Source organism: Scyliorhinus canicula, chromosome 13 (assembly GCF_902713615.1).
Source record: "Scyliorhinus canicula chromosome 13, sScyCan1.1, whole genome shotgun sequence".
NCBI classification, from domain to species: domain Eukaryota; kingdom Metazoa; phylum Chordata; class Chondrichthyes; order Carcharhiniformes; family Scyliorhinidae; genus Scyliorhinus; species Scyliorhinus canicula.
The window spans coordinates 19,117,908-19,142,165 of record NC_052158.1 but is presented as its reverse complement, the minus strand read 5'-3'; the positions used below and the strand labels follow the sequence as shown (position 1 = coordinate 19,142,165).

The 24,258-nt window shown below is 47.1% G+C and overlaps 1 protein-coding gene across 7 annotated transcripts; it reads left to right on the top strand.

Moving 5' to 3' along the window:
• The first annotated feature begins 216 nt into the window (after positions 1 to 216).
• LOC119976061 (roundabout homolog 1-like) lies at positions 217 to 23,392 on the top strand. Of its 7 annotated transcripts, XM_038816188.1 has the most exons (9): positions 217 to 592; positions 2,598 to 2,903; positions 4,882 to 5,163; positions 7,613 to 7,664; positions 13,554 to 13,859; positions 16,561 to 16,845; positions 17,592 to 17,693; positions 19,272 to 19,359; positions 22,443 to 23,392. In XM_038816188.1, the coding sequence occupies exons 3-8, from the start codon at positions 5,140 to 5,142 to the stop codon at positions 19,340 to 19,342; spliced, it is 840 nt and encodes a 279-aa protein (XP_038672116.1). In that variant the 5' UTR covers positions 217 to 592; positions 2,598 to 2,903; positions 4,882 to 5,139; the 3' UTR covers positions 19,343 to 19,359; positions 22,443 to 23,392. The 7 variants fall into 7 exon arrangements, with proteins under 7 accessions (XP_038672116.1, XP_038672115.1, XP_038672113.1 ...); XM_038816187.1 differs by lacking the exon at positions 7,613 to 7,664 and having other exon boundaries at positions 19,272 to 19,354; XM_038816185.1 differs by lacking the exon at positions 7,613 to 7,664.
• Positions 23,393 to 24,258: the final 866 nt, after the last annotated feature.

Sequence of the window (24,258 nt, the reverse complement as noted above, 5' to 3'; positions counted from 1 at the left end):
AAAAAAATAAATTTAGAGTGCCCAATTCATTTTTTCCAATTCAGAGCCAATTTAGCGTGGCCAATCCACCTACCCTGTACATCTTTGGGTTGTGGGGGTGAAACCTACTTAAACATGGGGAGAATGTGCAAACTCCACCCGGGCAGTGACCCAAAGCCGGGATTGAACCTCCCAAGTTTTATGTAAAAATAAAATGGTGTTGGAAATACGTGTTTGGTTTTATATTTGCAAACAGAAAAGTGGCGCGCGAATTGTGCAATGGGCGGGATTGGAGGTGGGTGGTGTCCGCGCTGTGATTGGAGCTCTGTTTCCCGCCGCCAGTCAGCTGGATAAACTACTTCAATCCGTCTCCTTGAGCAGACGCTGTTTCCCGCCGCCAGTCAGCTGGATAAACGACTTCAGTCCGTCTCAGCAGCAGGAGTCAGTGTTTCGCTCCCTCCTCAATCCGCACACAGCCGGGATCCCGGACTTGTTGTCAGGCTGCAGTCGGAGCCTCTCTGTCCCGGGGCTGCAGATTTGTGGATGGACCGGGGAGTTTCTGTCATCTTTTCCCTCGGCTGCTTTTACCTGGGCCTCTCCTTCGGAGCGGGAGGTAAGGATGTCAATCCGGCAATTTGAGTTTTGTGATCGGCTCCTCCAGGCGCGGGAGGTCCGGGAAACAGAGTTGGGAAAGTTTACAGCAGTTGAGGATTATTTTCAGTATTTCAACCATCGGATACTATTCTGTGCCGCCCAGTCGTCTACTTTTTACCCTTTCTGCTGTTCCCGGGGTTGTCAAAGACCCTGTCAGACTTGAAGTGAAACCTTTAGATTTGTAAATGGATGTTCGAACCGCTGCTTGTTGTGGGGCTGGGTAGTTATGGGGAAAGTCTGGTTGGGGGGGAGGGGGGGAGAGGGCTGGTTGGGGAGGGGGGAAAGTCTGGTTGGGGGGAGGGGGGAAAGTCTGGTTGGGGGGGAGGGGGGGAGAGGGCTGGTTGGGGAGGGGGGAAAGTCTGGTTGGGGGGAGAGGGGGGAAGGCTGGTTGGGGAGAGGGGGGGGAGGGCTGGTTGGGGAGAGGGGGGGGGAGGGCTGGTTGGGGAGGGGGGAAAGTCTGGTTGGGGGGAGAGGGGGGAAGGCTGGTTGGGGAGAGGGGGGGAGGGGGGGAAGGGCTGGTTGGGGAGGGGGGAAAGTCTGGTTGGGGGGAGAGGGGGGAAGGCTGGTTGGGGAGGGGGGGGAAGGGCTGGTTGGGGGGGAGGGCTGGTTGAGGAGAGGGGGGGGGAGGACTGGTTGGGGAGGGGGTGGGGTGTCTGGCTGTCCTGTGAGGGGTTCTCGGTTGGGCCCTCTCCCCAACCAGAATTTCCCCATAACTACCCTGCTTCGGTCCATCTCCTTGAGCAGACGCTGTTTCCTGCTCCCAGTCAGCTGGATAAACTGCTTCAGTCCGTCTCAGCAGCAGCAGCAGGAGTCAGTGTTTCGCTCCCTCCTCAATCCGCACACAGCCGGGATCCCGGACTTGTTGTCAGGCTGCAGTCGGAGCCTCTCTGTCCCGGGGCTGCAGATTTGTGGATGGACCGGGGAGTTTCTGTCATCTTTTCCCTCGGCGGCTTTTACCTGGGCCTCTCCTTCGGAGCGGGAGGTAAGGATGTCAATCCGGCAATTTGAGTTTTGTGATCGGCTCCTCCAAGCCTGGGGGGGGGGGGGAGGGGGGGTTGTCTGGTTGGGGAGGGAGGGGGGTGGGGTGTCTGGTTGTCCTGTGAGGGGCTCTCGGTTTGTTGAAGTACAGTTACCCAGAAGTGTTTCGGGGGTGAGGGAGCTGCGGCGCCAGGCGACCGTGTTCCAGACTTTGAGAGGGTCCTGGACAGGCAGCGCCTGCAGAGGGTAATGAAGACGCTTCAGATCTATGAAGAGGAGCTACACGGCATGAGGAGGAATGGGGCAGGTTGCATGTTGCAGGTTGTTTTCAAGGAACCGTCCCCACCCAGCCCCAGTCACCCCCTGTTGCAGCTCAGCTTCAGTCCGTCTCCCTGAGCAGCCGGGGTGGGACTGGGTGTTTCGCTCCCTCCTCAATCCACACACAACCGGGATCCCGGACTTGTTGTCAGGCTGCAGTCGGAGGCTGTCCGCCTCCAGATCACGGCCGTCCACCGATCGGAAGCCCCCGATTGCAGCCTGGACCCTGTGGAGCCCCCCCCCCCCCCCCCCCCCCCCCCCCCCCCCCCCCCCCCCCCCCCTGACGTCCACAGTGACCGTGGGTCCAAACTCCCGCCGGATGGTACCAGTTTGAACCGCCGCGGGGGCCTATTTCAGCGCCCCCCCCAAACCGGCGACCGTATTGGCGCCGATTCTCCAGTCGCCGGAGAATCGGCGGCGTGGCGGGAATTTGCTGCGCCCCGGGCAATTCTCCGGTGTGTTACGGGCTCGGAGAATCCTGGCCCATGGCTCTTATCAGTAACCAAAGAAGAAGAATAGAAGTTGCTAAAGCTGAGTGGAACCTCGACTCCCAAAAATCCAGGTTTAGAAAAGTCACTAAACACTTGCATAAATAAATAAAATGAATTGTTATTTGTCAGTTCTTTGTTTCATTGCCAGTGTTTAACTCACTTATTTTTGTCTATCAGTTGGACAGGAAGAAGTACCTGCTGTCATTGGTTCATGACCGTTATTGGATCCTGAAATCGGAGCGGCTCTGGGCAACAGTTATGTTGTATGGGAATTCATTGGCAGTGATGCAAACCTTGTTACTATTTTGGATTACGTGCCAGATCTCACTAAAGAGGAGCCAAATGAACAGTTCAAAGATCGTTTACATTTTAATGAATCCACTGCTGCTCTGACAGTAATTAATTGAGCAGTTAGAGACGAAGGAATTTATATACTCACAGTAAATGGAAGACTGAGAAGCAGGATCATTTTGAAATTCTTTGGTAAGTAGCTTCATTACTTTGTCACTTGAAAGTGTTGCATCTCATTAATTACTCTTTTTTTTAAATATAGATTTAGAGTACCCACTTTTTTTAAATTCCAATTTAGGGGCAGTTTAGTGTGGCTAATCCACCTAACCTGCACATCTTTGGGTTGTGGGGGTGAAACCCATGCAGACATGGTGAGAATGTGCAAACTACACACGGACAGTGACCCGGGATTCAAACCCAGGTCATCAGCGGCGCAGTTCCATTGCTAACCACTGAGCCACATGCTGCCCTTTTTACTCAGTAACTTAAGAAATGAGGCACAGAATTGTTGTTGTTGATTTTGCTGAAGACAAATCTTAGATCACTTATCCTTAGGCAAAAAACTGAAATGCAACCTGCATGAAATGGGGGAGAGACTCTATACCGGACACCGCAAATATCCCGCAGGAGACCCACTTGTCGCCCCCTGAGCCAGGCCACTCGAGTGTACTGACGACAATGACATCAATACAGAACGGGAAGATAAATCTAATATGACCACATCCAACCTGTACTGATGACCACCTAGAAATGTAGGAACAGGAATAGGTCAAACAACCATTCCAAGTTATCATGGCTGATCCTCTACCTCAAAGCTGTACTTTTGTGCTCCCCATACCCCTTGAGTGCATTAGTCAAAAAATTAATGTGTCTTGGCCTCCATAGCCTTCTGTGGTAGATAATTCCACAGGATCACCACCCTGGGTGAAGAAAAGTCTTCTCATCTCATTCCTAAATTGATCCTATCCTGTATCCTGAGATTGTGATCCCATAAGCAAAGACCCCCCCCCCCCCCCCCCACCCGGCTTCCTCACTCTTCCAACTTCTTCCCATAACAGCCTCCCCGAACAGGCGCCGGAATGTGGCGACTCGGGACTTTTCACAGTAACTTCATTTGAAGCCTACTCGTGACAATAAGCGATTTTCATTCATTCTTCCATCGGGCATGAGAAAGTCTGAGAACGTGCACAAACAGACTCAAACAGCTTCTTCCCTGCTGTTACCAGGTATGGTCTCCCCAAGATCCTGTGCAGCTGCAATAAGACATCCCTGCGCCTGTACTCCGCCCTCCTTGCAATGAAGGGGAACATACCAATGCCCCTAACTGATTGCTACACTTGCATTCTTGCTTTTAGTTACTGCCGCACTAAGATACCCATATCCCTTTGTACATCAACTTTACAGTCTTACCATTTAAATAATACTCGGCATTCTGTTTTTCGTGCCAAATGGAAAACTTCACATTTATGCACCACATGATGTACCCACCATGTATTTGCCACTCACTCAACTTGTCTAAATCTCCTTGAAGCTTGTTTGCTTCCACCTAGTTTTTTTTCTTGGGCAGAGGTGCAGAATTCTTCCAAACACTGAATAGCTCTAACATTAATAGACGAGGTCTTACCAACTGCAACAGTTTACAGGAATTCAACATTTTCATCAGAAATTACTCGAGCACTGAAACATACCGACCCAAAAAATCCTGACCACACCAGGAATTCATCTGCCATTAATGCTAATGTAGTTTGCCTCACCTACATGTCGATTTTAAAGTCGCCCAATCATCAGAGCATAAATGTTGGACAAGTTGAGCAGCATCTTTGAAGAATGAAGTAGAGAGAACATTTCTGGCTAAAGACCGTTTGCAATTTAAAATGTTAACTTTGTGTCTCCTGAATGCTGCCTAATTTATTGAGGATTTTGAGCACTTTGTATCAGGTGTCCATAAACTGCAGGATTTTGTTTTAGTCCGGAATACCAGTCGGAATCTGTGTCATCTGGGCAACTGCTCATCTGCTAACTGCCTTTGTGTTGGGATTATGGCATCGGAGGTTCAGTTCACGATTGATGCAGTGAGGTTCCTACGAAGGACAGAGCTTGTTAAACAACACAAACTTATTGTGAAGCAGTGATGTCCATGTGCTCATATCTGTTTATTCTCTTCTTGCAGAACCGCTTTCTGAACCTTCAATCAACACTTCCTGTGTGAATACCACTATTACACTGACTTGCCAAGTGAGGACAGGGAAAGCAAGTTCCGTTCTGTGGTGGAAGGATGGCAAAATAATAAATGGCCAATATTTTCTGTTGATGCAAAACAACAGCTCGTTGATTATTTATGAAACCAACAAATCCGACTGTGGGATCTTCACTTGCACCATGAAGAACCCTGTTAGCGAGAAGAGTTATTCATTCGCTCTTTCTATTAATGGTGACTGCCATTCTGTTAACGGTAAGTCCAGCCAGTCAGTGTATTTAATAGTTGTGATCAATATTTTAGTGATGTGCATTGAAGTCAGCATTGCCAAAAAAATATAATTGTAAGTATAGCATTTCTCTTGCCATATGAAGATACAAATCGGATTGACAGCGTAAAATATCCAGATGTATACTCCAGCACCAAAATACAAACCTGTCTGTCAATGAGGTGCAGACCTGCTCCCCAAGTAAGAAATGGAACATTGATACTGAGTGCTCCAATCTTCTGCTTTGATGGATTGTTTGGGAGAATGGAGATTACTTTGCATTACTTGGGAGGTTAAATCCACAAAACCTGTCCGTATTATAATGCTTTTGTACTTTCAGAATCCTCTAGTTCGCCACATGGGAGAAACAGTCGATTCAACTGAGCTTAACTTTCTGAAGGATTTTCTCCATGCGGTTAAGGTCCGCATGATGAAAGACCTCTTTTTTTTTTTTGCCCTGCATCGAATTTTGGATGTCCAGTATAAGTGCCAAGAGCATTCTGTTCAGTGCCAGACATAGCCATTGATGGCACCAGTCTTAAAGTTGCAGAAAATTCCCATACCTTGGTGCGCTTCATTCATGATGTGTGTGGATTGAAAATGCCAGTGCATCCAGAAAGAAAATGCTGCTACCGAATGGCTCCATGATCATGTTTGGGAGCAGAACTACATTCAGCTGTAGACTAAAATTAAAGTTTACTCGGCTATTATCCTCCTCGCCCTGTTGTATGGTATGGAATCCAGTCTCTAATGTAGGCACCACAGCAAAACTCTGGAATGCCAGGATGCCGTCCCCAGGATGCCGTCCCCAAGATGCTGTCCATGGTTCAAGTAAATTCAGTCCCTCCAGAATTGCCATTTTTCTGCTTTGGCACCAGATTAAAAATGCAGAGTTTGGTTCTGTCAGCTTTGAATAATAAATTCTGTCCATTTGGAGAGTGATAGTTATCAACCTTTCTAATACGATTACTTCAAAGCATCGTGCAATAATATCTGTACATTCCTTTTTCTATTAATTTAGAATACCCATTTTTTTTTCCAATTAAGGGGCAATTTAGCCTGGCCAATCCACCTAACCTGCACATCTTTGGGTTGTGGGGGTGAAACCCACGGAGACGGGAGAATATGCAAACTCCACACGGACAGTGACCCAGAGCCGGGATCGAACCTGGGACCTCAGCGCCGTGAGGCGGTTGTGCTAACCACTAGGCCATCGTGATGCCCTTTCTTCCCCCTTTTAAGTGGTGATTGTGAGATTTCTTTTTAAAATTCCAGTGCAATTTAGAGTTGCCTGTCCAACTGCACATCTTTGGGTTGTGAGGATGAGACTCGGGCAGACATGGGGAGAATGTGCAAACTCTCCACACGGAGAGTGATCCGGGGCCAGGATTGAATCCGGGTCCTCAGCACCATAAGGCAACAGTGCTAACCATTGTGACACCCCGACTGTGGATGTGAGGATTTCCAGGTGTAAAACCCTTCTAATTACAAACTCTTTGGAACTTCTTAATTTCTAACACTGGAGTCCTCCGTTGTAGTTGATCTAACAAGTACAAATAACTAGTATTTGTTAAAGCAGATTTTACTTCTGCATTGGGACAACCTGGAAGTTCCTCTTTCATAACCCAGGATATCCAAACCAATTGGAGCCTATTTGTTTGGTTGGTTTTGTATGTGACGTGATCCGCCTCGCCTTTTTCTTACCCCATTTTCTTCCTTTGACTGCCTCATTCCTCTTTCCTGATTTTATAAAACAGACTCTAGCACTCGGGTCTTAACATTTGGAGGAACGTTTGAGGACTCTGGGTCTGTACTCGTTGGACTTCAGAAGGATGAGAAGGGATCTTATTGAAACTTACAGGACACTGTGAGGCCTGGATAGAGTGGACGTGGAGAGGATGTTTCCACTTGTAGGAAACACTGGAACCAGAGGGCATCATCTCAAATTAAAGGGACGATGCTTTAAAACAGAGATGAGGGGGAATCTTTTCAGCCAGAGGGTGGTGAATCTGTGGAACTCTTTGCCGCAGAAGGCTGTGGAGGCCAATTCACTGAGTGTCTTTAAGACAGAGATAGATAGGTTCTTGATTAATAAGGGAATCAGGGGTTATGGGGAGAAGGCAGGAGAATGGGGATGAGAAAATATCGGCCATGATTGAATGGCGGAGCAGACTCGATGGGCCGAGTGGCCTAATTCTGCTCCTATATCTTGTGGTCTTATTCCCGTGAAACCCCTCTCTTCAGTGGAAGCAATAAAATAAGCAGATCAACAATAATATGGAAGTTCACACGAGTTGTTCAACTTTGGTAAAATCCAATGGAGAAAATGTTTTGCAGATAAATAAATTGCAGACCTGATATTCTGATAATCTGTTGAATGAAAACTTTAGTTGGTTCATTTTTGCATCAATGTAATTCATTATGTCACATCAACAGATCATAAATGCAGAGAGGCAATGGCTGTCTGTGGAAAAGATCATAATGGACTGTAAGTATTGTGATCAAGTTAGATTTACAGCTGTTGCTCTGAACACTTCTGTAAAGGAATATTTGTGTAATTGTTACATAATTGTGTAAGAAATGGAAATTCTGTTTCACTTTGCTGTTAAGAGATTCTTTTTTTTTAGAAAATATTTTATTAAGGCATTTATAATTAACAATTTTAAACATCAGGTTTCAAAGAAGGACAAAACAATATAACCCCCCACTCTGCAGTAACAAACCCTAGCCAACATGGCCCCCCCACTGACAGCTTAGTTTTTCTCACAGAAGCCGATGAACGGCTGCCCCCTCCGGGCAGACGCCTGCAGTGATTCCCTCGAGGCAAATTTAATTTTCTTGAGTCTGAGAAACCCCGCCACGTCACTAACCCATTCCCCTGACTTCGGATGTTGCGAGTCCCTCCAACCTAGTAAGACCCATCTCCGGCCACCAGAGAGGCAAAGACAAGGACATCTGTCTCTCTCACCACCTGGGCTCCCAGATCTTCCGACACATCAAAGATCGGCACCTCTGGGCTCGACACCACCATCACCGTTAAAACTTCTGACATGATGTCAGCAAACCCCTCCGCCTCGGAAATGCCCAAAACATATGGACATGGTTCTCAGGACCCCCCCCCCCCCACACAGTGTCCACACCTATAATCCACCCCCTCAATGTGCACCCTGTGGGCCATCTTCAGGCTTGAGCCTGGCACACGATGAGGATGCATTGACTTGCGTCCGGGCTTCCTCCCATAATCCGGCCTCCAACTCCCCACCCAACTCTTCTTCCCAATTGTTCGAGATTCTAATGGAACTGCTCCAGTGCCTACTGTACTGTCAAAATTAATACATGGCATGTTCCCAGAGACAGCTGGATAAATGGGGATTATTTTTCCATTAAGCTCTGTTCCATATCTAAAAGGGAAATTAAATACAACCAACTTTCTTGTGTGGGCAAGACATGTTGAACATTTATAACCAATTTGTCTTTATGAAATTGTAGTAATTAACCTTGTGAAAAGAGCCCAAGAATAGGAATGGGGACAATACTGGGTGAGGTGTTTTGAAGAGGAAGTGGTTGGGGGATTATGGAGGAGGGGTAGAGGTAATGGTGGCTAGTGCTGGGTCTCGCCAGTTAGGGCGGGGGGCTGGATAGGAAGGGCGGTGGGAGGTGAAGGTGATGAATCTATGTGTAGGACCACTGACGTGGGAGAAAAAATAAAACTCCTTTGCTCTTGGCAGTCTGAAACTCCATGGATCTATTTCTCCCCCCCCCCCCCCCACCCAATCTGTTCCATAAACCCCTTTAGGTCCTTCGCCGCGGCTGGCACCCTTCCTGACCTTGAACTTCACCAATACAACCTCGGATCAATTACCATATTAAAGCCCCCCCCCCCAATGATCAACCTATGCAAATCCAGTTCAGGAATCTTCCCCAACACCTGCCTCAAAAACTCCGCATCATCTCAATTTGGTGCGTAAATACTCATTAATACCACCGGCATCCCCTCCAGCTTCCCACTCGCCATAATGTACCTACCCCCCCTGAGTCCACCACTATATTTCCTACCTCAAATGACACTCGCTTATTGATCAAGATCGCTATCTCCTAGTCTTAGCGTCTAGCCCCAATTGAAATACCAGCCTAACCCACCCATTCCTCGGCCTAGTCTGATCCATCACCCTCCGGTGTGTCTCCTGTAGCATTGTCACGTCCGCCTTCAAACTCTTCAAATGCGCGAACACGCGATCCCTCTTGACTGGCCCATTCAACCCTCTCATGTTCCATGTGATCAGCCTGGTCGGGGTGGGAATCCCGCCCCCCCCAGCTGTCGATCCACCATCAACCTTTATAGTCCAGCCTCCAGCTTGCGTCTTGCGCCTCCTCAGGCCCGCCCTCGGGTGTTCACTGTCATCGATCTCCAATTTGTCTCCAAGCGTCAGTCCCGCCCCTGTCAGCAGAGCAATTCCACCCCTCCCCATAGCAAAATAACAATCCCAAGAGCCTGCTTGCCCCCCACTGCGCTTCCGTGACCTAGCTCACCCAGCTAACCTGGTAGCCCTTGCTTATGGCGCCAAGCATCCTATCCCCACTCCCCCTCCACCCCCACAGCTCGAACATACATATGCAAAACATAACAATCCTAACTAAACACAGAAGAAAATTTCACCCACCATCCCCCAAGAACAAAGTTCACCCACATACCAAACTGAGCAGCAGCCCAAAAACTGGTACAAAAACAATACAGACAAAACTCAACGAGAAAAGAAATTTAGCAGCATAGGTACAGAGTTACTTGCCCCCAAATTCAATGTCCTCCATCACGTCCCCTGTACTTAACAAAGTTCATCGCTTCATCCAGTGATCCAAAATAAAGTTCTTTATCCTGGGAAGTTACCCACAAACGAGTTGGGTGCCGCATACCGAACTTCACCCCCTTCTTGAAGAGGGCCGATTTCACTTTATTGATGCTCGCCCTTATTTTGGCCAGTTCCTCACCAAAGTCCTGGTAAATGCGCAGCTCGTTATCTTCCCCTTTGCAGCTCCTCCTCTGCCCGGCCACCTCGAGATCTGTTCCTTGTCCAGGAACTGGTTCATTCGTACCGCCATCGCCCTCTGCGGCTCATTCATCTGCAGCTTCCTCATAAGTGCTTATGCGCCATGTCAACTTCCAAGGGTCGAGCAAACGCAGCTTCTCGAACATACGCGCCACATATGCCCCTGCGTCCGATCCCTCGCTGCCTCCGGGAGGCCAACGGTCCTCTGGTTCTGCTTGCGCGACCCGTTCTCCAAATCCTCCACTTTATCTTGCAGCCTTTTCTGGTGGTTCCTCATCAGCCCCATCTCCACCGCCATCACGGCTAGCTGCTCATTGTGCTTAGCAACCGTCTCTTTCACCTTCCGGATCGCTTAGCCTGGGCTTCCAATCTTTGCTGCACCCGGTCGATCACCGTCTTAATCGGGTCCAGGTACTTTTGTCTTTGCTTAGCAAAGCACTCCTGGAGGAATTCCACCAGCTGTTCCGTTGACCACTGAGCCGACAATCCCAGTCTCTGAGCCTCCGCCATATTTTCCTATGCTGCAGACTCCACTTTCGACCAACGATCTCTCCTTTTCAGACCACTGCTGGTCCACAAATCCATAAACTGGTGGTGGATTCTTATCCTTTACCTCACACTCGTCTTCTATTTTACCCCCATAAGTCGGGGAAAAAGGTCCACAAGAGGGGGAGCTCCCAAATAAGTGACTACTCACTCCATGGCCGCCACTGGAAGTTGTGACTGGGGGATCTAATGGAGTCCTTGTATACCTTGAGAACGTGAAAGTTGCTCTGAGGAGAACAGATGAGAGTTTCTTTATTTTATACTTTGGGGATATGGTTGCTGTCAACGAGGTGAAGGGGGTGGGAGTTTTGTTGGGTTTGAGTTTATTCTTTGTTAAAATGTTGAAATATTGAAAATTTTAATCAATTTTTTTTAAAGGAGAGCCCAGTCTTTAGAGAATGGGGGAAATAGTGAAAGTGCTGCATGCATTGAGATATGTCATAATAAGTACCAAATTACCGTGTGTTCCATGATGAAATATAGAGAACATCCAGTGTACCACCACATGTCAAAAAAGGTTTCCCCGAGGGTAGCACGGTGGCGCAGTTGCTGCCTCACGGAGCCAGGTTCGATCCTGGCTCTGGGTCACTGTCCGTGTGGAGTTTGCACATTCTCCCCGTGTTTGCGTGGGTTCCGCCCCCACAACCCAAAGATGTACAGGCTCGGTGGATTGGCTACGCTGAATTGCCCCTCGATTGGGAAAAAAATTAATTGAGTACTGTAAAAAAATTTTTTTACAGTAAATAAAATTTGGTTGGGATGGGGGGGGGGGGAGGCATTAGGGGCACGAGCCACGTGCCCCCCCTTTGTAAAAATAAACCCTTTGTCATTTTGTGGACATTTATACAGTATATACCATGTAAAACAAAACCCAATAGAAACATTTTTTTAAAAATGTGTCATCTGTAAAGTTTGAACTTGTTCCTTCCACACCCAAGATCTAGATGATGAATATTTTAAAATCTGAATGCATTGTTATGGTGTTGGAGAAATGTGGTTAGTTTTATACAGTATTTGCAAACAGAAAAGTGGCGCGCGCGAATTGTGGAAGTGGGCGCGATTGATGTGGGTTGGTGTCGGCGCTGTGATTGGAGCTCTGTGTTTCCTGCCTCCATTGGATTGGATAAAACTGCTTCGGTCCGTCTCCTTGAGCAGACGCTGTTTCCCGCCGCCAGTCAGTTGGATAAACTGCTTCAGTCCGTCTCCTTGAGCAGACGCTGTTTCCTGCCCCCAGTCAGCTGGATAAACGGCTTCAGTCCGTCTCAGCAGCAGCAGCAGCCGCCAGTGTTTCGCTCCCTCCTCAATCCGCACACAGCCGGGATCCCGGACTTGTTGTCAGGCTGCAGTCGGAGCCTCTCTGTCCCGGGGCTGCAGATTTGTGGATGGACCGGGGAGTTTCTGTCATCTTTTTCCTCGGCTGCTTTTACCTGGGCCTCTCCTTCGGAGCGGGAGGTAAGGATGTCAATCCGGCAATTTGAGTTTTGTGATCGGCTCCTCCAGGCGGGGGGGGGGGGGGGGGGAGGAGGAGGCTGGTGGGGGGAGGGGGCTGGGGGGGGGAGGGGCTGGTGGAGGGGAGGGGGGAGGCTGGTGGGGGAGGGGAGGGGGACTGTCTGGTTGGGGGGAGGGGGGGCGAGGCTGGTTGGGGAGGGGGTGCTGTCTGATTGGGGAGGGGAGGGGGGAGGCTGTTTGGGGAGGGGGACTGGTTGGGGAGGAGAGGGGGGAGGCTGGTTGAGCAGGGGAGGGGGGCTGGTTGGGGAGCTGGGGGGGGGGCTGTGGGGTGCGATTCTCCGCCAATGTGAAGGCTGCCGTGAAACTGGCACGGCAGCCTCCGCGCCCCCTCCCGGGACCGGATTTCGCTAAGCCCGCGCGCGCCAAGGGTACCTGCGGGTACGTGCACGATGATGTCATTTGGCTCCAACAACGACGGCTCCAACCCGCGCATGCGCGGAAGATGTCATCACGCGTGAAATCCGCGCATGCGAGGGCCGTCATGCCCCTCAGCCGCCCCGCGGACTGATCCAGCGAGGCGGCGGAGGAACAAAGAGTGCGCGGGTATCGGACCCGCTGCCCGCGATCGGTTCTCCACTTTGTGGCCGCTTTCACGAACGGTGAGAGCAGGTGTGTTTGAGTTCGTGAAAACGGCCGTAAAGGCCTGGGAACTCGGCCCATCGGATAGGGGAGAATCGCTGTTCGCCGTTAAAAAAACGGCGAGCAGCGATTCGTGTTTGGGGCAGCCATGGTGGGGGGGGGGGGGGGGAGAATAGCGGGAGGTCGGGAAAAATGTCAGAAGCCGTCCCGCTATTCTCCGACCCGTCGTGGGGTGTGGAGAATCGCGCCCTGGGTGTTTCGCTCCCTCAATCCGCACACAGCCGGGATTCCGGACTTGTCAGGCTGCAGTCGGAGGCTCTCCGCCTCCAGATCACGGCCGCCCACCGATCGGAAGCTCCCGATTGCAGACTGGACCCTGTGGCGCCCGCGCCCTCTGAGTCAGATCACCCCCCCCCTGCAGTCGCCGGGGAATCGGCGGCCCAGCTTTGGAGCGGCGCAGCTGGAATTTCCTGCGCCCTGGGCAATTCTCCGGCATATTACGAGCTCGGAGAATCCCGGCCCATGGCCCTTATCAGTAACCAAAGAAGAAGAATAAAAGTTGCTAAAGCTGAGTGGAACCTCTACTCTCAAAAATCCAGGTTTAGAAAAGTCACCGAACACTTTAAATAAAATGAATTGTTATTTGTCAGTTCTTTGTTTCATTGCCAGTGTTTAACTAACTTATTTTTGTCTATCAGTTGGACAGGAAGAAGTGCCTGCTGTCATTGGTTCATCACCGTTATTGGATCCTGAAATCGGAGCGGCTCTGGGCAACAGTGAAGTTATATGGGAATTCATTGGCAGTGATGCAAACCTTGTTACTATTTTGGATTACGTACCAGATCTCACTAAAGAGGAGCCAAATGAACAGTTCAAAGATCGTTTACATTTTAATGAGTCCACTGCTACTCTGACAGTAATTAATGTAACAGTTAGAGACGAAGGAATTTATATACTCACAGTAAATGGAAGACTGAGAAGCAGGATAATTTTGAAATTCTTTGGCAAGTAGCTTCATTACTTTGTCACTTGAAAGTGTTGTAGCTCATTAATTACTCTTTTTTAAAATATAGATTTAGAGTACCCAATTATTTTTTATTCCAATTTAGGGGCAGTTTAGTGTGGCTAATCCACCTAACCTGCACATCTTTGGGTTGTGGGGGTGAAACCCACGCAGACATAGCGAGAATGTGCAAACTACACACGGACAGTGACCCAGGATGACCGGGATTCAAACCCAGGTCATCAGCGGCGCAGTCCCATTGCTAACCACTGAGCCACATGCTGCCCTTTTTACTCAGTAACTTAAGAAATGAGGCACAGAATTGTTGTTGTTGATTTTGCTGAAGACAAAACTTAAATCACTTATCCATAGGCATAAAACTGAAATGCAACCTGCATGAAATGGGGGGGGGGGGGGGGGGAGACTCTATACCGGACTCAGCAAATATCCCGCAGGAGACCCACTTGTCGCCCCCTGAGCCAGGCCACTCGAGTGTACTGAAGACAATGACATCAATATAGAACGGGAAGATAAATCTAATATGACCACATCCAACCTGTACTGATGACCACCTAGAAATGTAGGAACAGGAATAGGTCAAACAACCATTCCAAGTTATCATGGCTGATCCTCTACCTCAAAGCCGTACTTTTGTGTTCCCAATACCCCTTGAGTGTCAAAAGTCTAATGTGTTTTGGCCTCCATAGCCTTCTGTGGTAGATAATTCCACAGGATCACCACTCTCTGGGTGAAGAAAATTCTTCTCATCTCATTCCTAAATTTATCCTATCCTGAGATTGTGATCCCATAAGCAAAAACCCCCCCCCCACCGGCTTACTCACTCTTCCAACTTCTTCCCGTAACAGCCTCCCCGAACAGGTGCTGGAATGTGGCGACTAGGGACTTTTCACAGTAACTTCATTTGAAGCCTACTCGTGACAATAAGCGATTTTCATTCATTCTTCCATCGGGCATGAGAAAGTCTGAGAACGTGCACAAACCGACTCAAACAGCAGCTTCCCCGCTGTTACCAGACTCCTAAACGGCCCTCTTATGGACTGACCTGATTAATACTACACTCCTGTATGCTTCGCCCGATGCTGGTGTTTATGTAGTTACATTGTGTACCTTGTGTTGCCCTATTATATATTTTCTTTTCTTTTCATGTACTTGATGATCTGTTGAGCTGCTCGCAGAAAAATACTTTTCACTGAACCTTAGTACACGTGACAATAAACAAATCCAATCCAATGTTCTGGATGCCCTCCTGGCTCTCCAAGCCAGAGGAAACAATATCCTTGCATACAGTCTGTTCAGCCCTGTCTATGTTTCAATGAGATCCCCTCTCATTCTTCAAAATTCCAGTGAATACATGCCCGATTGACATCTCTCCCTCGTATGACAATCCTGTTGTCTCAGAAATCAGTCTGCCGTCACTGAACATTCTGCTGCAGGTATAGAACATAGAACAGTACAGCACAGAACAGGCCCTTCGGCCCTCGATGTTGTGCCGAGCCATGATCACCCTACTCAAACCCACGTATCCACCCTATACCCGTAACCCAACAACCCCCCCCTTAACCTTACTTTTTTTTAGGACACTACGGGCAATTTATCATGGCCAATCCACCTAACCCGCACATCTTTGGACTGTGGGAGGAAACCGGAGCACCCGGAGGAAACCCACGCACACACGGGGAGGACGTGCAGACTCCGCACAGACAGTGACCCAGCCGGGAACCGAACCTGGGACCCCCATGGTCTCCCCAAGATCCTGTGCAGCTGCAGTAAGACATCCCTGCGCCTGTACTCCGTCCTCCTTGCAATGAAGGGGAACATACCAATGTCCCTAACTGATTGCTACACTTGCATTCTTGCTTTTAGTTACTGCCGCACTAAGATACCCATATCCCTTTGCACATCAACTTTACAGTCTATCACCATTTAAATAATACTCGGCATTCTGTTTTTCGTGCCAAATGGAAAACTTCACATTTATGCACCATATGATGTACCCACCATGTATTTGCCACTCACTCAACTTGTCTAAATCTTCTTGAAGCTTGTTTACTTCCACCTAGTTTTTTTTTCTTGAGAAAAGGTGCAGAATTCTTCCAAACACTGAATAGCTCTAACATTAATAGACGAGGTCTTACCAACTGCAACAGTTTACAGGAATTCAACATTTTCATCAGAAATTACTCGGGCACTGAAACATACCGACCCAAAAAATCCTGACCACACCAGGAATTCATCTGCCGTTAATGCTAATGTAGTTTGCCTCACCTACATGTCGATTTTAAAGTCACCCAATCATCAGAGCATAAATGTTGGACAAGTTGAGCAGCATCTTTGAAGAATGAAGTAGAGAAAACATTTCTGGCTAAAGACCTTTTGCAATTTAAAATGTTAACTTTGTGTCTCCTGAATGCTGCCTAATTTATTGAGGGTTTTGAGCACTTTGTATCAGGTGTCCATAAACTGCAGGATTTTGTTTTAGTCCGGAATGCCAGTCGGAAATGATGTCATCTGGGCAACTACTCAGCTGCTAACTGCCTTTGTGTTGGGATTATGGCATCGGAGATTCAGTTCAGGATTGATGCAGTGAGGTTCCTGCGAAGGACAGAGCTTGTTAAACAACACAAACTTATTGTGAAGCAGTGATGTCCATGTGCTCATATCTGTTTATTCTCTTCTTGCAGAACCGCTTTCTGAACCTTCAATAAACACTACCTGTGTGAATACCACTATTACGCTGACTTGCCAAGTGAGGACAGGGAAAGCAAGTTCCGTTCTGTGGTGGAAGGATGGCAAAATAATAACAAATGGCCAAAATTTTCTGTTGATGCAAAACAACAGCTCGTTGATTATTTATGAAACCAACAAATCCGACTGTGGGATCTTCACTTGCACCATGAAGAACCCTGTTAGCGAGAAGAGTTATTCATTCGCTCTTTCTATTAATGGTGACTGCCATTCTGTTAACGGTAAGGCCAGCCAGTCAGTCTATTTAATAGTTGCAATCAATATTTTAATGATGTGCATTGAAGTCAGCATTGCTAAAGAAATGTTATTGTAAGAATAACACTTCTCTTGCCATATGAAGAAACTAGTAGGATGGAAAATCAGATTGACAGCTTACGAAATAATATCCAGATCCATATTCCCAGCACCAAATAAATCCAGCTCAAGACAGGCTTCTGAACTAGAGGGGAACAAAGGAAGAGCTTCAAAGACACCCTGAAGACTTGCCTCGAAAAATACATTCTCTCTCTGTCTGGCACTTACTTCGAGGAATACAACACTAACGTCTAAACTCCATGTCTGGGAGACCTTTACTAAGAAGAGACCTAAGTGGAGGAACCACCTGATTGAAGGGACACAAATCTTCGAGGACACCCAACAGGAAGCTTGGAAAAGGAGCCCGAGAAAGGAATATGGGCGATCTAGAGTCAAAGGACCAATTCCCATCTTCCCAGAAACACCTGCCAAGTGTTTGGTCGAAGCTGCAGCTCTAGGATCAGGCTCATCAGCCGTGCAAGACCTCTCCGAACCCATGACCAGTAACTCGGGAGTTTCTTAGGTGGGCAATCATGCGCGTTAGCGAGTGATCGCTGAAGAAGAAGATTACAATATCTATTTATTGGAGTTGTCTTGAGTATATTGTAGTGAATATTTTAATTAATGTTTGATTCGAACTGAAGTTCATGTATTTATGTGAAATCTATTGCAGGTAACGAATGTGAGCCATCAAAGCCAGTGAACAATGTACAAGCGAATGTAATTCTTCTTGTGATAGTGGTGATGTTCTTAGTCGTTGCATTTTCCATCGTATGTAAGTATTGATAATTGAGCTGTTACAACTACAGACTGGGTTGGGGGGGGGTGATAATTTAAACATTGCTAATTTATCCTCTCTCCACCCATTCTATAATCAGACAGGTGTTTTCATTTTCTTCCCCCTTACGTGGTGGTTGTAATTATTTTTTAATTGCAATTTAGTGTTGCCTGTCCATCTTTGGGTTGTGGGGGTGAGACCCATCCAGGCATGGGGAGAATGTGCAAACTCCACATGGACTGGGATCGAACCTGGTCCTCGGCACCATGAGGTGGCAGTGCTAACCATTGAGCTGCCCTACTGTGGTTGGAAGATTTTAGGATTTCCAGGTATAAAATCCTTCTAATTACAAACTCTTTAAGGTCAGAATTTCTTTCTTTAAAAATAAATTGAGTACCAATTCATTTTTTCCAATTAAGGGGCAATTTAGTGTGGCTAATCTACCGAGCCTGCATATCTTGGGTTGCAGGGGTGAAACCCACGCAAACACTGAGAATGTGCAAACTCCACAAGGACAGTGACCTGGAGCTGGGATCGAACCTCGGGCCTCAGTGCCGTGAGACAGCAGGGCTAACCCATTGTGCCACCATACTGCCTTTAACTTCTTAATTTCTAACTTTGGAGTCCTCCTTTGTAGTTGATCTAACAAGGTACAAATAACTAGTATTTGTCAAACCAGATTTTACACCTGCATTGGGAAAACCTGGAAGTTCCTCTTTCATAACCCAGGATATCCAAACCAATTTGAGCCTATTTGTTTGGTAGGTCCAAAAATAATTTATGTATGTGACTATTGATTTTTCTTATCCATTTTCTTCCTTTGACTGCCTCATTCCTGTTTGCTGATTTATAAAACAGACCTGTAGCACTCTGGTCTTAACATTCCTCTCCAGTGGAATCAATAAAATAAACAGATCAACAATAATATGGAAGTTCACATGAGTTGTTCAACTTTTGTACACTTTATTTGGTAAAATTCAGTGGAGAAAATGTTTTGCAGGGAAATGAATTGCAGACTGATATTCTGATGATTTGTTGAATGAAAACTTTAGTTTGTTCATTTTTGCATCAGTGTCATTCATTATATGTTCACATCAACAGATCGGAAATGAGAATAGACAACTTAAAATGGCTGTCCTGCCATGGAAAAGATCATGATGCATTAAGTATTGTGATCAAGTTTGATTTACAGCTGTTGCTCTGAAACTTTTTGCACAGGAATATCCTTGTAGTTTTTACAATGTGTAAGAAATGGAAAAGTCGTTTCACTTTGCTGTTCGTGATTCTAAGAGTATAACTGCTCCTGTGCTGACTGTACTGTCAAAATTAATACATGTATGTTCCTAGAGACAGACAGATAAAGGGGGATTATGTTTCCATTTAAGCCCTGTTCAATATCTTAAAGGGAAATTAAATAAAACCAACTTTCTCCATGTGGGCAAGACATGTTTAACATTTATAACCAATTTTGTCTTTATCAAATTATAATAAATAATCTTGTGAAAAGAACCCAAGTTTAAGGATTAGGGGTCCGGTGAAGAGATTTTACGTTTTCTCTCTTTCTCTCACTTTAAGGCCGTGAGGTGTACTTAAAAGGCCGTGGTGCTGTTGCAGGAGAGCCATTGGAGAGCATAAGGACCAGCTGAGGCAGAGGAAAGGTTGGGTGAGCCAGATGTTTCATTTGCGCTTCATCAGCAGAGGCTGGGGGGGCGATATTGGTGGGCAAACGAGTGTGGTTCCAGATGGGAGATAGTGGTCGCCGACCAGGGGGGCAGGTACTAGATAGGAATGGATGTATTGGAAGGGAGGCTGGTGGTGCTGGTTGGCGTATATGCCCCAAACTAGGCTGACGCTAGGTTTGTGACGAATGTTGGCTGCCATTCCGGATTTGGATACTCGCCAGTTGATATGGTGACGAGGGAAGGAACTGATCGCAATACAGTGTTGGACCTGAAGACAGATAGGTTCCTGCCACTCTCGCTGGCTCCTTCGGTGGGTGGGGGGGGGGGGGGAAGAGACAGGGAGAAATTATGCTGGCCGGGTTTATGAAGGAGATTGGAGGGATGGGAATTTTTACATCCATGAGTTGGGAGTCCTCGCTTTCTTTTCCACCAGTGCATAAGGTGTACTTAAAGATCGATTTTCTTGTGGGGAAGGCGCTGCTAGGTGGGGTGAAGAAGGCAGCGTATTTGGCGATCGTGATATTGGACCGCACTGGGTGGATGTGGTTTTGGAGAAGGGGCCAGCGTGGAGGCTAGATGTGGGTTTGAGGGCGGGTCCAAATTTTTTGTACTAAGATGGGGAATGTGATTGAATTGAGGAGTACGCAAGGTTTAACCGGATGGGAGGTTTCACCATTGGTGATATGGGAGACGTGGAAGGGGGTGGCGAGGTCGTTTATTTTAGGGCAAAGGTAGATAGGGAGGCCCAGGAGCAGTTGATGCAGAAGATTTTGGAGGTAGATGGGAGATATGCGGAGGACCCAGAACCAGGACGTTTTGGTGAGGAGGAAGAAGTTCCAGGCGAAGTTTGATCTATCCACGGGGAGGCAGCTGAGGCGAGTGAGGGAGTTGTTTGAGTATGGAGAGCTGGCCAGTCACAATTTCATAGAATTTACAGTGCAGAAGGAGGCCATTAGGCCCATCGAGTCTGCAGCGGACCTTGGAAAGAGCACCCAACACAAGCCCACACCTCCATCCTATCCCAGTAATCCCACCTAACCTTTTTTGGACACTAAAGGCAATTTAGCATGGCCAATCCACCTACCCGCATGTCTTTGGACTGTGGGAGGAAACTGAAGAACCCAGAGGAAACCCACGCAGACACTTGGAGAACATGCAGACTCCGCACAGACGGTGACCCAAGCTGGGAATCGAACATGGATCCTGGAGCTGAGGCACCTGTGCTGCCGGGCCAGCTCCATAGGTTAGGCAACAGCAAGGGAGATTGTGTGGATTAGAGATGGGACAGGTGGGCTGGTAGTGGCACTGGAGCAGGTGAGTAAGACTTTTTATAAATTGAGTACCCCAATTATTTTCATTTTCGAGGGGCAATTTCGTGTGGGCCATCCATCTACTCTGCGCATATTTGGGTTGTGGGGTGAAACCCATGCAGACACGGGAGAATGTGCAAACTCCACATAGATAGTGATCCTGGGGCTAGGATCGAACCAGGGTCCTCGGCACCGTTAGGCAGCAGTGCTACCAACTTTTATAGGGACTTGTAGTAAGTTGGAGCTGCCATGGGAGGATTTCCAGAGTGTCCGGAGGTGGTGAGGATGGGACTGGAGAAACCAATGGGGTTGGAAGAAGAGCAGGCAGAGATGGGGAAGATGCAGTCGGGTAAGGCTCTGGGGCCGGATGGGTTCCAGTGGAATTGCAAAGATCAGTTGGAACTGCTGATGGTGGAAATGTTTGAGGGTGCAATGGTTGGGGGTATTGCCAGAGACGATGGGGCAGGCATCCATCTCACTATTATTTTAAGTTGGAGAAGAATCCAGTAGAGTGTGGGTCGTACAGGCAGATTTCTCTGCTGAACGTGGATGCTATCATATTAGCCAAGGTGCTGGTGCTTAGATTGGAGGAGTGCCTCCTGAAGGTGTTTGGGCAGGATCAGATGGGGTTCGTTAAGGGCAGGCAGCTGTCGGTGAATGTGCAGCAACTGCAGAATGTGGTGCTTTCTCCGGCAGAAGGGAGTTGGGAGGAGGAGCTGGCATTGCAAGCAGAGAAGGTGTTTGACCGGGTGGAATCTGCTGCATTGTTGGAGAAATTTGGGATTGGGCCCAGGTTTGTGGCGTGGGTGAAATTGTTATACAAGAATCTGACAGCATGTGTACAAACGAATGATACAAATTCTGGGTACTTTCCACTATTTTGGGGAACAAGGCAGGGATGTCCCATGTCTCTTTCTGGATTTGGAGCCTGGTACCCTCTAGGCCATATTGGGGGTGTCAGACCTGTCGGAGTTGCAGACGGGTGCTGTGGGATGATGTTTTAGCCTTTCCTTCCATTGATCGCTCGCAGGCGAGTCCTGTTGGGGTGGAGGTCAACTTATTTTCTTCTTCTTTTTCTTCTTTTCCCCCCCCGCACCCAAAATTTGCTCTTGAGGGGTTCCACTAGAGATGGGGTTTGTTTATTTTACTCTTTGGGGATCTGGTTGCCATCAAAGAGGTGGAAACGGGGTTGTGTTGGATTTGAGTTTATTCTTTGTAAAAATGTTAACATATTGAAAATGTTAATAAAATATTTTTCAAAAGAAGAGAATGAGGGAAATACTGAAAGTGCTACATGCATGGAGATATGGTGTAATAAGTGCCAAATTACTGATGTTGCATGATAAAAGTATAGAATGGCTAGCACTGTTGCTTCAGTGTCACAAACCCAGGTTCGATTCCTGACTTGGGTAACTGTCTGCATGTTCTCCCCGTGTCTGCATGGGTTTCCTCCGGGTTCTCCTGTTTCCTCCCACAAGTCCCAAAAGGTGTACTTGGTAGGTGAATTGGACATTCTGAATTCTCCCTCTGTGTACCCGAACAGGCGCTGGAGTGCCGTGACATGGGGATTTTCACAGTAACTTCATTGCAGTGTTAATGTAAGCCTACTTGTGACACTAATAAAGATTATTATTCGAAACATCTAGTATATACCATTGTGTTAGAATTGTTTTCCCCCACATTTTTGTGTAAAAGAATCAACCTGTCTTCAACTGTTTGGAGACATTTAATTCCCTTTTGTCTTTTTTCTGTAGGAGCGGCGTGCACCATTCTTTAAACCCAGGAGTACTGATCCATTAAATGCCTTGAATCTGAGAATATGACTTCAATTCAGGAACTTTTCCATTGAGGAACTATCTTAAATTGTGATCCCTTTTGGCTGCTTTCAATAAGTGCAGAATATGGCACAAAAATGTATTTTTGAGGGCTGATGTTTGATTTTTCAGCGGCTATGGTTTTCACTGCTCCTTTTTCAAACTTTCAACTCCTTTACTATGTGATTGCATTACTTAAAGTAACACTGCCGTCTGTGTTGAGTAGAGTGTTTAAGGCTCCCATCTTTAAGTGGGAGTGTAAATATGTTTGTATATTTATGGGGTTTGTATATTTATGGGGTTTGTATATTTATGGGGTTTGTATATTTATGGGGTTTATATTCGGAAAGCATCTTTTTCAAAGCCTCTAAATACTGTACTTCCGTTCTGTCTATTTTACAATGGGTAACTGATTGGAATTGATTCTCCAATCTGCAGCCAATTCTTGCACCGCTTAACACTCCAGTATTCTTTAGTTTTCTGCTAATTCCACTTTATTCTTTTCCCTTTGAACTCCAGTTTAAAGTGTGTGCTGACAAACCTGTCAGGATAGTCGGGAGACTATCGCCCAAATTCCAACTGTGCAGAAAGGGGACTACACACAAATTCAGCAGCAAGCTAACCCAGCTAATTTGCATGTCCTTCCCATTTCAGTCATTTTCTTTTTTTAAGCTAATGCACCTTTTGCTGGTTGGAACCCCATGTTACAGAAACACCCTAGTTACACTAAAGATACATGCCACTTTAAAATGGACGTGAAAGTCGACACAAATGTAGAAGCAGATGGGTATATGCTGGCTGTTTTACAACATTTTTCAGTCAAACAGATAAGCTGAAGCGACCATTGGTTCCGAAACTTGAATTTAATATAAATCTACTTTTAAATTCAAGAATGAAGTTTATCTTGAATCAAAGGTACTGTATGGGTAAGAATTGTGACCCAGTCCTTGCAAACATAAACCTACCAGAGTGGGAAGGTAATGTATTATTAAGGTGTCCCAAAGCTTTCCCGGTGTTAAACATATTTGAATTAGATATGCACACAAGAAAATTATCCATTTCTTAAGCACAGCAGTATTGAAATTGGCACAAGAAAGCAGCAGGCATAAGCTCGAAACTAAAGCTCCCCACCCCACTCCTGGTCAATATAGCTGACGTACCTACTCACACTTCCACATACAAAAAAAACATCATTCTAAACACCTGTGAACTGTTTGGAGCATTGAGTGATGGGAAGGGGAGAGGTGAGAGACAGTTACTGTAGAGGAAGGTGCCTTGGGAAGTTCTAGTTTAAATTTGGAAAAATCTTTCCTGTGTTGGGTCTTCCTGTATCATAGAATTTACAGTGCAGAAGGAGGCCATTCGGCCCATCGAGTCTGAAGGTTAACACAAGGTCAACACCCCCACCCTATCCCCGTAACCCCACCCAACACTAAGGGCAATTTTGGACACTAAGGGCAATTTATCATGGCCAATCCACCTAACCTGCACATCTTTGGACTGTGGGAGGAAACCGGAGCACCCAGAGGAAACCCACGCACACACGATGAGGATGTGCAGACGCCGCACAGTGACCCAAGCCGGAATCGAACCTGGGACCCTGGAGCTGTGACGCAATTGTGCTATCCACAATGCTACCGTGCTGCCAAAATCCCCTGTGTGACAAATGTTCCATTTTTGTATTATAAATAATTGTTGTTCCCAACTCCCTGTCTGTTGCATCGTAGAAAGCTGTTTTTTTAATCTGAGGATCACC

What these genes read in the sequence shown, in the direction of transcription:
- LOC119976061 (XM_038816187.1), top strand. Translation starts at nt 5,022, where the DNA reads ATGCAAAACAACAGCTCGTTGATTATTTATGAAACCAACAAATCCGAC. An exon ending in TGACTGCCATTCTGTTAACG is followed by an intron (nt 5,164 to 13,553) that starts GTAAGTCCAGCC and finishes TTTGTCTATCAG; the next exon opens with TTGGACAGGAAGAAGTGCCT. An exon ending in CGTTGCATTTTCCATCGTAT is followed by an intron (nt 17,694 to 19,271) that starts GTAAGTATTGAT and finishes TCTCACTTTAAG; the next exon opens with GCCGTGAGGTGTACTTAAAA.